At 41.5% G+C, this 12,938-nt stretch overlaps 1 protein-coding gene across 2 annotated transcripts in view; it reads right to left on the reverse strand.

Annotated features, from left to right (window-relative positions):
* Nucleotides 1-12,938, reverse strand: part of appl2 (adaptor protein, phosphotyrosine interaction, PH domain and leucine zipper containing 2) — a 34,463-nt gene that overhangs the window by 15,278 nt on the left and 6,247 nt on the right. For both annotated transcript variants that reach the window (XM_084334638.1, XM_084334637.1), the window contains exons 3-10: nt 12,313-12,372; nt 7,538-7,609; nt 5,892-5,979; nt 5,528-5,569; nt 5,359-5,417; nt 4,158-4,304; nt 3,190-3,272; nt 691-843 (exon numbers count right to left, since the gene is read on the reverse strand). In XM_084334638.1, the coding sequence (XP_084190764.1) occupies nt 691-843; nt 3,190-3,272; nt 4,158-4,304; nt 5,359-5,417; nt 5,528-5,569; nt 5,892-5,979; nt 7,538-7,609; nt 12,313-12,372 (704 nt within the window). The remainder of the gene's footprint in view (nt 1-690; nt 844-3,189; nt 3,273-4,157; nt 4,305-5,358; nt 5,418-5,527; nt 5,570-5,891; nt 5,980-7,537; nt 7,610-12,312; nt 12,373-12,938) is intronic.

Here is a 12,938-nt window from a genome sequence, read left to right on the forward strand (position 1 = left end):
TGCCCGGTAGTACAAACCAATAAAAATCTACAAAAACATATTTAAAAAAAATAAGAGCAAAAGGTGGGAATATGGTCCATGAAAAGACACTTTTCATGGGAAGAGACAACGCGAGGAAGCAACTTGTGAGATTCAATCGAATCGAATTTGATTATCAATTTATTTCCTCCAATGTTAATGACTAGACTACTCTTTTTTTTTTTTCTTTTTTTTTTTGCATTTATCGCTTTTCTGGTCAAGCATGACCGACAGAAACAGGTTGAAATGGGATGTAGAGCAGGGGAAGACATTCTGAGAAATGACGGCGGGTCCGGGAATCGAACTCGTGTCCCCCAGATCCGTGACGAGCACGGTTTTCCCCGACGCAGAAATAGCGCTGAGATATGCGGTGAGCTACGGGAGCTCCCGACTAGACTACTCTTAAAACTGCTACTGTTTAAAAAACAAACAAAAAAACACATATCTCTCAAGCCATAGGGAAACATCCCATACGTTGCACAAATAGGATGACGCACCATTCAGCCAAACAGAGTGGAAGAATTTCAAAAGGTCATTCCTCAACTGCTTAAGCCCTCTTTTTTTTGTCTCCTCCACTCCATTTCCACTCCATTTCTGATGTAGGAAAGAAAAGGACATCAACGGCATTCTTCTGAGATTCATACACAGGCTGGGCGTTGGAATCGTCCTTACTTCCTGATGTTCAGGTAGCCGGCCGTCTGGATGAGGTTGCGGTTGACGGGCTCCAGGTCTCTGTCGGGCATGTAGACGGTGTCCTCCACGGAGAGCAGCTCCCTCTGGCACATACGCATCGCCTCCGCCTCAGAGTCCAGCTGGGCCTGGATACTGCAGAGGCAATACATAGTATAGTCGCTAATGCATGGGTACAAGTATCCATACAGTTTTAGTTAGTTAGTGGTGTTTGTTTATCTTCATTGGGGACATTTTGGAGTTTATTGAGAAGTGGTAATTAAGTAAGGGATAATGTATAGCTACGAGGTCATTGTCGCAAAATAATTGACCGACACAGAGTTTAGAACACAGAGGCGCCTCGCCGAGGTGTTCTAAACGTAGTGAAGGTCAATTATTTTGCGACAATGACCGAGTATAGCTATACATTATCCCGCTTATTACATGGCTAACTTACTAACAATATACCTAATTCATTTTACACCATCGACAAGACGAGATCAAATGCAGACGCAGTTGTTCTGTGGCTCCGTCCGCTGTCAGCCCAAATAAAGTTATTATTATTATTATCGCCGGCAGCCGGCAGGTGTGTGGACTGATTGCACTGATGCAGTGTGTGTCAGTGGGCTTGATTGCTCCAGCTGCGCACAGCGGTCATTATTGCCAATAATCACCGGTGATTATTGCGTGTTGCCCATGGCAGCGATCAGTTATCGAAAAAGAATTCACCGCTGTCAGGGGCTATTGACCAATCACAATCAAGCATTTCGGCGAATGTTAACACTTTGAGTGCCGGGACACGTCTTTTCACGTCTTTGCTGGCCATGCTAAAGTTGCCGGGGGACGCTGTACAGCGTCCTTATATCAATATTTCAAAAATCTGCGATCGGATTCATAATGTCCCTCCGCTGGCCTGAGATCCACCAGCAGGACCCACTGAGCTCTCTGGCGGTTCAGGAGCGCCATCTGGTGGCCGATCGGCGCAATCGCCAAAACAGGATGTTGAATAGAGGTTGTCATGACGACCGTAGTACTTCCGGGCGCTCGCTATGGTTCATGTGACTCTGGCTCGTCACGCTACACTGTGATCGATTGCCAATAACTCGATAAACAACATGATTTGGACGTATATACCATTATACAAGCTGGAGATGGACCGGGTAAAAATATATCCCATAATGATAAAATTTCTACTCGACGATGATCGCCCAACGGCGCGCGGAGACTGGGGTGAGTTTCAGCGTGTAACGTTACCTTCTTCGATAATAACTGATATTATCAACATTTGACCCACATTAGATGATTGGTATAACGCTGCCCACGGAATTATAAACGCCCCCTCGCCCATCCGGTCAACATCAGATGACGTGTAGTAACTTCTAGAAGTACGTCTAGTTGGAATTTTTTATATCGCGCTGATTGCCATCAAACTGTATTTCATCATCAATATAATGCATTTGGGGCTATATATCACGTTCTGGAGAAAGCTGCAGAAAGAGATGAAAACATACTTATACATTAGACCATACTTTACTATGAATATGTGAATGAAAAAGTTTAACGTTGCTACACAATGAACAATACATATAGGACTTTGAATGGGCCCTAATAATGGCAATGTAGCAATAGAATTTAAAAAGTTATAGCCCTGCAAAGAAGGGGACTTTCTCCATAGACAAATAGCGCTGGCAATCTATGGTATATCATTAATTTAACCTTAGGCAACCAAAGTGTTAAAACGCCATGTAATAATGATCGATAATGTGATGATCTTGAATTACTGAATATTATGTATGCACTGTTACAAGCCATATTAATGAATAACTTAAATAGTGTTACCTAAAGCGGGCACAAATGATTAGGATAGTTTAAGCAATATACCACGACAAGTCATGTTATGGGGTTTATTATGACAGTTACTGGACACTGTCCAGCCTAATATGCTGTATAGACAGATGGACGTTATATCACATTACTGGACACTGTCCAGCCTAATATGCTGTATAGACAGACGGACGTTATATCACATTACTGGACACTGTCCAGCCTAATATGCTGTATAGACAGACGGACGTTATATCACATTACTGGACACTGTCCAGCCTAATATGCTGTATAGACAGACGGACGTTATATCACATTACTGGACACTGTCCAGCCTAATATGTATGTATAGACAGACGGACGTTATATCACATTACTGGACACTGTCCAGCCTAATATGTATGTATAGACAGACGGACGTTATATCACATTACTGGACACTGTCCAGCCTAATATGTATGTATAGACAGACGGACGTTATATCACATTACTGGACACTGTCCAGCCTAATATCATGTATAGACAGACGGACGTTATATCACAGTTACTGGACACTGTCCAGCCTAATATCATGTATAGACAGACGGACGTTATATCACATTACTGGACACTGTCCAGCCTAATATCATGTATAGACAGACAGACGACGTGAATATTGTTGTGGAAGAGGTGCCTTACTTCTGCGTCATGTTGGACACCGAGGACAGGAAGTTGTCCATCTTCTTTGAGACCAGCTCCATGCCTTTCTTGAAGAAGCCGACCTGAAAGTAAAATTATGAGCGAGTCGTCCACCTTACATACAGTACTGTGAGAACCATCATGGGACACGGCCCGTTCACAATATGTGGCGATATATATAGTAGCTTATGGTTTAAATGTTTTACTATCCGACGGTTCCCTGTTGCCGACTTCCAGGACCCCACTTAAATCAGTCGCTTTAAATGATCTAGTATAGGACATACTGTACAGGGCTTAGACCTTAGCTTAGGACAAGGCCTAGCTTGGCCCTTAGCCAAAAACTAATTGGAAAATGGTTGTAACTATTTGTGAAGGGCTTAAAGGGGAACTATTTTACTATTTCTTTCACTATTTGGGCACTTTTACACAATTCCTGTGAGTCTATGGAACACCTCTGTAATATATATATTTTTTTTTATTCATTGTTTTGTATTTCTAATCAAGTCCTCAAAAACAGCATTTTTCTACCTCAAGATCTCGAGCTGTTTTGAGCTGATGTGGCAAGAGTGCAGGTGCCACTGTGTGCAGCTCATCTTCTATCTCAACATTAACATGCAGCGGTGTCTTTATGACATCACATATAGGCACATTTTCAGATGACTCAGTTCAGTGAGGGTGAATATTGTGAGAGGAGAATTGGAAGAATGCGCCAATATGAGAATTAGAGACATAGATCATATTAATATAAGTTCACATAGCTAGGAAACAATGCTAAACACTCAAAAAGGCCATTTATAAGATAGTTCCCCTTTAAATGAACATTGTAGGCATGTAAACAGCTTCAAACAAAATAAACATTACTTGTAAATAAAAACAACAAATCACGATTCACGTATTGTTTGAAACATATTCAATGTATAGGTATAGTTCTGGCCAATTATGTTTTCTAGCGAGTCTAACTCTAGTACCTGTCCTTGTGTGTAGCCTAGCATGGGCTCCAGCATGGCCACTCTCTTGCGGTACTGCAGGGCGTTGAGGGCGCAGTAGTACTGCATAGAGGCCTGGTGCTGCTTCCTCCTGGAGTAGGCCACCTCCTTCACCAAGTCTGCCTTCACCTGCATGGACAGCAGAGGGTTAAACATGCACAGGTCAGCATCAGAATCAGAAAGGGCTTTATTTGCCAGGTAGTTTTCACATACAAGGAAAGAGTGAGATAATGTGAAATATGAACTAAGTTGAGCACATTTGGAATATAATATAATTATGAAATAAAATAAAATATAGGCCAGGGCTGTACAACTGTAAATAAAGAGGTTGAATAATATTAAATGGGATATAAACTAAATTAAATATAGCACAATAGAATCTGAGAATTTACAATAAAGATAAAATAGGAATAGGCCAGGCCAGGGCAGTGCAATGGGCACATAATCAGAGCAGCATAACTGGACCACATACCACAAAATCTTAGGAGGTCAATGGATCGAGGTTTGAATGCTCCCAAGCACTGGAATACACAAATGCCATGTAGAATGCATACTTTTACTTTAGATACTTAAGTACATTGAATAGCAAATACTTCTCTACTAGTGCAATTTTAATGGAGGACTTTTACTCTTACCAGAGTACTCATTTATCTGGGTATTTCTACTTTTACTGAAGTAAAGGAAATGTGTACTTCTTCTTCTGTAGGTATTCCTGAAGGGGTAGGGTCTATAGAAATGACATAGTCAAACTGCTACTTTAGTGGATATATATACACCTCCCCCTTTCCTTTGTTCTGCTGGTGACTGAGGAAGGCGCTTGTCCAAACGTCAGTCACCCCCTGCGGTAAACGTGCAGACGTTACGAGTGCTCCAGTGTTTCACTCTCTCTATTCTGAAGAGCCCAGGTGGAAAGCCTCGTGCTGTCGTGCACCAAAGCCCTTCTATTCAAAAGCTGGCTGAAGCACATTGGGACGTCACTTTTGGTACTTGGACGCTGTAGTGACACTGGGGTTTGGCAGTAGAAGAGCAGGCTAATTCCATTTGTATCTGATCTGCTTACAAAGCACTCCCAGTGCATTACCGGAGCATTACCGCACGGTCAGACATTTTGCACCCTCCAATCAATGAGAGAAACGCTCCATCAATGTGGTAGATGGAGCCCTTCTCAGTAACTCTACAGTACCTTCTCACTCTCCCTCTTCTTAGGCAGTCGGCTGTACTTGACCATGGATGCCTCGTGCTCTGAAGAGGACGGGGGAGGAGAGGGGAGAGGGGAACGTGGGGGTTAGCATAGCTTCATCTTCTGATTGATTGACTGAATCCTTTTGAGACGGGCAAAGGTTTTCACGTACCGTCGGTAGCGATGCCGAATATCTCCCTCAGTGTGCTGATTTCTGAAACATTCAACGCTCAGTACATGATCGTAATAAATACATGTGAAAATTAGTGAGTGAGTGAGTGAGTGAGTGAGTGAGTGAGTGAGTGAGGCCTTCTGCATCGAACATTCTGCATCGAACATTGTACATATGTCTATACTGAACACTGTGACCTCATTTTTTTTTTACTTCTAATTTACATGCTATACTATGTTATTTTATTTCATACTTATCTTGTCTTGCACAGTCTCTGGTGCGTAACAGTAAGAAGCATTTTGTATAAAAGTATTCTGTACTTCTGTATGACAACTATTAAAGAAACTTGAACTTGAGTGAGTACCTGTGAGATCCTTCTCTCTGAACTGGATCATGGGGAAGACCATGTTGTCAGCCATCTGCGTGGCCAGCTCAGAGTGGAGGCTGTTGAGCTGGGGGACAAAAGGACAGGAGACAGAGCTAGCTAAAATACTGCATGGGATGGGGGACGCGGTTCGAGGAACTACAATTCCGACAAACGTCTGGGGTCACATTCAGTGTAACCTCATTCCCAGGTTTGGCTTTGCCAATTTTTGGGGGCCTCATCTGCTTAACACTAGTTTCTGGTGAAAAGCAGTGAATAAGCTCTACATTCCAAAGCCATCACCGATATATATAGTGTTTGGTCAGTAACATAGGTCTCACAGTCCCTCCACTATGCAGTGAACAGATAAACTCTTCATTCTGGTACCCTGTTCCCACTTTATCCAATCAGGAGAGAGAACCCTAGATATATTTTTTTTTTTTACTTATTTCAAGAAATCTTACCAATCCAAATTTGCTTACTGCACTGGCAGATTATTGTACTTGTTTCAGGCATATATTTGCTTAAAACATAAAAAAAATATTACAGTGTGGAGTTCTTTCTCGTGATTGGATAAAGTGTGAAAGGGATACCAAAACATTTATTTTGTGTTTACTGAAGAGCGGAGGGACAGGGAGACCAAACACTCTATATCAGTGATGGCTGTCAGAATGTAGACCACTTATTTTAACATGTAGACCACTTTAACAACAAAATACCACTTACAGCACCTTTAAGGCCAATGTACTACCATGGTAGATTTCTTTATGTCAATTATTACTACAAAGATCTGGGATTTTCACTGGAATGGCTCTTTGAAGATGAGGCTTTAAACACATCATTAAGAACATATTAAAGAACAGTGCTCTTAGCAAAGAGATTTACAATAATAGTATTAGTATAATAACATCAACACCAGTTAAAACCTTGATGCCACACACACTCATACTGGAATAAAGAGCCAAACCCCACCAGCTTACCATAATCACTAATGCCTCATCAAAGAGAGATTACGGTATGAATCATTTAACAGGTTCACATTTAGAGCATGCTAAAGTTCTCAGGATTAGGTGTAGTACTAGACGTTTTTCCCCACAGTGAGACGGCCATATGCCCTCTTGTACAAGGTGTGGTAGGGTCTCACAAAACAATCGGTTCTTGTGTCCTGTGTATGTGTGTCTTACTGACATGTTGAGTACCGACCAGCCAGCAGGCCCATGGACCCCCGTGGCTGAGTGTGGCAGGTCCATCTGTTCCGTTTCTATGCCTCTCCATCACAGCCACCCCTTCCTCTACCCACCCATCCATCCATCCAGCCATCCAGCCATCCGTCTGTCCATCACAGGTCTATCTATCCTGCTGTTGCTCTCTAAGCTCAGCCCACAACGGCTCCATGTCCCAGAGGGGTACAGTAATGATGGTGATAATATCGAAGTGTGATGCTAATGGGGTTGAGATGCTTCAAGTCTACTTTGGTGGTTGTTTTTCCTGCTGTGGTTTATGGAGTGTTTACCAGTATAAGGTATCCACTGTAACATGATACAGAATGTACAGTAATACTGACCACGCAATAACTAATTATGAATCCCTTTCTCTTTCTGTGTACGCACACACACACAGACACAAAATGCAGACACAGGCCTCACCTCGCCCACAGTTTTGGCAAAGTGCTGCAGCGTAGTGATCACCTCCTCGTCGCCTTTTCCAAGGGCAAAGTTCTACACAGAGAAAAAGAGGGATGAGAGGTTTAACACCATTAAACAGCACACTCTAGCATTATCCTACCATCATCAGCCCTCACTCCAGGCTATGGAGTTAAAAATACCCAATCCTCCCCAGAATTCTGGCATGTGGCCTTGTGGAATAAGGCCAGATAAGGTGGTTGATGAATCCCAAGCCAGACTTGCTGAGTTTTGGGCTTTCAGAAATAATGCTGGCAAACAGGTGCATTACAGGACACTGCAGTAAGATTCCCTCAGTCTTAACTCCCCGACATTCACTCTGCAATATAGAACGTGTTCACGTAAAGAAAACATCCATTATTCCACTCAATGTGATTTTGACATTAGCTGTTTGACAATGTTTTGCGCTCAGTCTCGGGGCAGAGAAGAAAGCCTCGACAGAGGCTAGTTGTCTGGTAATATGCCCACTGTCTTGATACCAATAAAAATATAGATTTGACATTAGCTGTATATTACAAGGCCTACTTGTGTTGTCTACTTGGAAATCACAGTGCCAAACAAACTATGGGAAGATGTGCTTCTCTCCTATGAAATCTAAGGCACACTTAACACTAAGTATGTTTAATTGGTTTAGTTCCCATACAATTTACCATGCATTACCATGGTACACTCTGATGTCACTCTAATTACACACATACTACCCAGTAGAGCCTGAATTTGAAATTTTATTTGGGAAAGCACAGATAATGAGATGGACACGGATATGTTTTACGCTCGTTATTATCCGGGAAATACCCTTTTTATGTTGTGCTCAGTGCTCTCCATTGACACAGCAATGAGCTCGATTGACTCAGCTGTCAGCTGTCATCGCTAGCTGTCATCGCAATCTGTTTGTCGGGTAAAGTTGGAGAAGTTATTTGTGAAAGTATTTTGTATTTATCTGGTGACGTTGTCTGTAAAAAGTTGTTTATCATGAGGAGAGGGAGACAGAGAAGCAAACTATTGAAAGAAGAGCTACTGTAGCCTACTAACCGCTACTCCATCGAGCCTCGGTTCCTGTAACTCAACGGGGGCCCGCCTTCAGCCCAGTATCCGCTGACTACTGGAACTAAATGATGGCTTCTGAGCCGGAGTCACTTTGGACGTGTGGTGAGGAAAACTCATTAGCCAGGGCTTGGCACAACAAAAGGCAGAATACACTAAGCTGCTGGATAAACAAAGTGGCGAGCAGAAAGCCCAGTATGAAAACAGGCTGATACGTTCAGCAAACTGGATGGATTCCATCAATGAGCATTTTGACTCTGTAAAGAACAACACGCATGAGATCAAAAACAGCCTTCAGTTCACCCAGCATGAAGTAGATGAAACTAAGGAAGAATGTCTCCAAGCTCTCGAATGACCCACAAGCTGCTTGAGAAGAACTTGGAATTAGTCTGTGACGTGACTGTAAAAACTGAGCGTCATCTGGTCATTTTTAAACTATCAGCTAATTGTATTCAACCAAAACTGTGTAAAATGCAATGCATAAATGGTTCAAATTCATTGAATTCAGCTCAATTCAATTTCAAACGGCACATAGTATATTTTATTATGTATATGTTACTAATAATTATTTAATAGATATATATTAACCCCAATCCCAGTTTTTACAGTGCCAGTCTAGACGGAACAACTTTTTCTTTTTTGATTGCACCCTGAGAACTGGGCATTCAGAGGAAAAGGTTTGTTGTCTGATCTCTGATAAAAAAAGAGCTCATCGCACGGGCAAGCCTGACTCCATCGGCAAAAGGCATCGGCCCAACTGAACTACAAGGACAGAGCTTCAGTTCTTGAAAACGCCAGGAAACTAAAGGGCTCCCATTATAAACAAGGATTTCTTCGCTCAGGTGAGAGAGAGAAGGAAGGCAGCACGGGAGAGAGGGGAAATCGCCTATTCAAGGTACGACCAGCTGATCCCCCACCCCCCACAGAGACCAAAAGGACTGTCCAGCCTCAGCTTGAGCAGATCCGTGGTGCCCACTACTTCCACCACAAAGTAACAAGCACATACTGTAAGTCGACACCCAACTGCATTCATATAGTTTCTTTCTTCAACCTTGTTTACAAATCTACCCCCTAAAATGCTTGGAAATTCAGGTTCAAGACCTCTCTAGTACAATTAAATACAAATCAATAATAATATAATTGTTACGGCTATTTCTGAGAGCCATTTAAACAGCTCTGTTAATGATCCAGAACTGGCCATTGCAGGTTTTAATATGTTCAGGCTAGACAGAAATAGGCATGGTGGAGGCGTTGTGTTGTATTTACAAAACTAATATTATTCCAGCTAAAACCATATCCAATCTAACAAATCCAGCAATAGAAGCTCTTTGGCTTCAAGTTCACTTGCCTCACATGAAACCCATAATCCTAGGCTGTTGTTATAGACCCCCCAGTTTAAATGTATTATATACTGATAACATAAGAGCTGCCACTCTATGGAATAAATTACTTAGTCTGTTAAAAAGTGCATAGAACAAAAGGTGTTAAAAACAACTAATGGGATGAATAATTAAGGTATAGCCTGGCTCTCGTCTTGTTTTACAGTCTTTGTCTGTATTATAGTGTCCATTATTTAATTTGTCTTTATTATTGTTTGATTGAGTTTTCATATTAAGTTGTTTATTACTCTCTTCTTCTTTTCTAGTGTTTGATTCTTGACATTTCTTTTCTTTTTATAATTATTCTTATTTCAATGTGTAAACTATTTGTGTGCGTGTGCGTGTGTGTGTGTGTGTGTGTGTGTGTGTGTGTGTGTGTGTGTGTGTGTGTGTGTGTGTGTGTGTGTGCGCGCGCGCGTGCGTGTGTGTACTTGTATTGCTATAGTACAGGGGACACTGACCTGTTTAAGCACGCAATGGGTACCAAAAACATGGGGGACACATTTGGGTGTCCCCATAACACAAATTAGGTTAGGGTTAGGGTTATGATTAGGGTTAGGTTATGGTTATGATTAGTTTATGGTTAGGGTTAGGTTATGGATACGGTTAGGGTTACTTACAGAATGCATGTCTATGCAAAAGTCTATGTAATGTCACCATATTTCACATAAACAAACGTGTGTGTGTGACTGTGTGTATTTCTTAACGTCACTTTATTTTAAAGTGTTCATTATTCTCTCTTTCTTTGTGTTTTAATTGTCTTTTAATTTTGGATTTTTAAAGTGTTTGTTACTCTTCTTTTGTTAAATCTTTGGAAACATAGGTATATGTATGTACTGTATGTATGTTTTTGTTTTTGTTCTATGTGGACCCCAGGAAGAATAGCTGTTTCCTAGATGACATCTAATGGGGATCCGAATAAACAAACAATAAACTCCGCTGACGAAGCAATGAACTTGATTGATTCAGCAATGAGCTCCATTGATGCAGCAATGAGCTCCACCTACACAACGACCTCTTCTTAGTCATATTCATCTATGCCCCACCCACTGCTTTATCACATTCACTGACAGAGACAGAAGCCAACTGTGTGGCTGTAGCAGCTACATCTCTTTCAAACCCTCTCAACGTATCAATGCTTTTTAGCCAGATGTGTTAATTTCCTCCATTTAGAAAAAGGTTGTTCAGTCGAAAGTTGTTTCATTTAGTACATATTATTCAAAGGTAATTAGCTACATTTTGTGGACCTCATCTCTGCGCAGCAGGCATCAGACTGAGACACTGGCTATCACTCAGAGAAACTCAGTCTCGAAGAGGAGGAGGAGGAGGAGGAGGAGGAGGAGGAGGAGGAGGAGGAGGAGGGAGGCATAGGAGCTAGGCAGACGAAAGCAACTGGCTTTCTTTCAAACCCCACAAACTATACATCAAAATGAAGTCGTTTTTAGCTGTATGTGTTCATTTCCTCCATTTAAAAAACAACAATAAGTTATACGTTGTATCTCAGTCAATATTCATAAATGTATCCAGGAATTCATCCAAGATACTGTAAAGCAATCATATGTTTCATGGAACTTTGACTCATAAATACCTTAAATCAGTATAAAATATCTCAAAAAAGATAAAAACTCAATCTTTATTCTTCATCATTTATACTTTTTTGTTCATGATAGACTTGAGGACCTTGCTTCACTTTACGCTCCCCAACTGAGCTGTGGCACAGAAGCATCCAATATTTATCTACTTTGGAAAAAGGAATGATACGTTTTAATGCCGCTACAAGCGAGAGCCTGCACTGCAGAGAGAGAGAGAAAGAGAGAGAGCTGGCTTACCGCTCAGCATTTCAACGAGAGCACACACACACACATACTAACACAGAGAAGTGTGTGAGAAGAAGTGAGAAGTGAACGTGATATACGGTATGATAAAAAAAAAACAGGGGTATATGCAAGTTGAACTGGTGCTACTAGTTATAATCTTTAGCAGTACCATCTACAAATAAATGGTCATACTCTGAAGGCCGGCATATGGAATCTGGATCAGTCTGGTGGATTGGTGAAGTCAATATCCAATACGTGAATTAGGTCATATCGGAACCCGATACCGATATTGGATCGATATCGGACCCATCTCTACCTGCTGTGACAGTACTATTTTATCTTAGTTTCTGTACACTTGTATTGTAAATTGGTGCTACTCTTTCATTGCTATGCTGCTTTTTTTCTTTTTACCCTTTACTGTTTTTATTGCTTCTTTTGTACTACTTTGTGTTGATGATGCTACTAGACCCAGGAGCCAAGAAACTTGAAACTTGCTTACCTTCTTCTCATATTCTAGCAGCTGCTGAGAGAGCTGCTCTGTAGCCAATCCCATCTCACTCTGGGGGCGGAGAGGAAAGCAGGAAGTGAGGTACATAAGTAAGTAGGACTAACTAGGGCTTATCTCATCAGCACTAGGCTACTGTTGCCTATTAAACAATATCATCCACACACCTTACAGCTCCAGACAATTCAAATGTACAGTGATGTGGGGGGTAGATGGTTGAACACAATGTACACCACAGTTCAACACCTTCAAAGCTGTTTAGAAGCGTAGCTTAGCTTTTTATTGGAGTTATCGAGGCATGTTGCATCATAAATCACAATACCACAGTCTGAGGGTGCACACCGTATGTGAGGATGCAGACTAGTTGGTGTCACTCAAGAGACATTACTCTGGTCTAATTGTTGACACACAAAGTCCATGATGTCCAATATTATCCAACTATATCACTTCCATTCAGGTGTGGAAAGGAAATTGTATCGTCTCAAACGATAAATCGAATGTAGCCATAATCAGACAGTAGGTGCGCTCCCCAACTTCCAAAAACAGTACAACACTGAGAAAGCCCTTTTCATATGTCACTGTGTATGTTTGTGTGTTCGTGTTCGTGTGTGTGTGTGTGT

This window comes from Notolepis coatsorum (genome assembly GCF_963971535.1).
Source record: "Notolepis coatsorum genome assembly, chromosome: 18".
Classification (NCBI taxonomy): Eukaryota; Metazoa; Chordata; class Actinopteri; order Aulopiformes; family Paralepididae; genus Notolepis; species Notolepis coatsorum.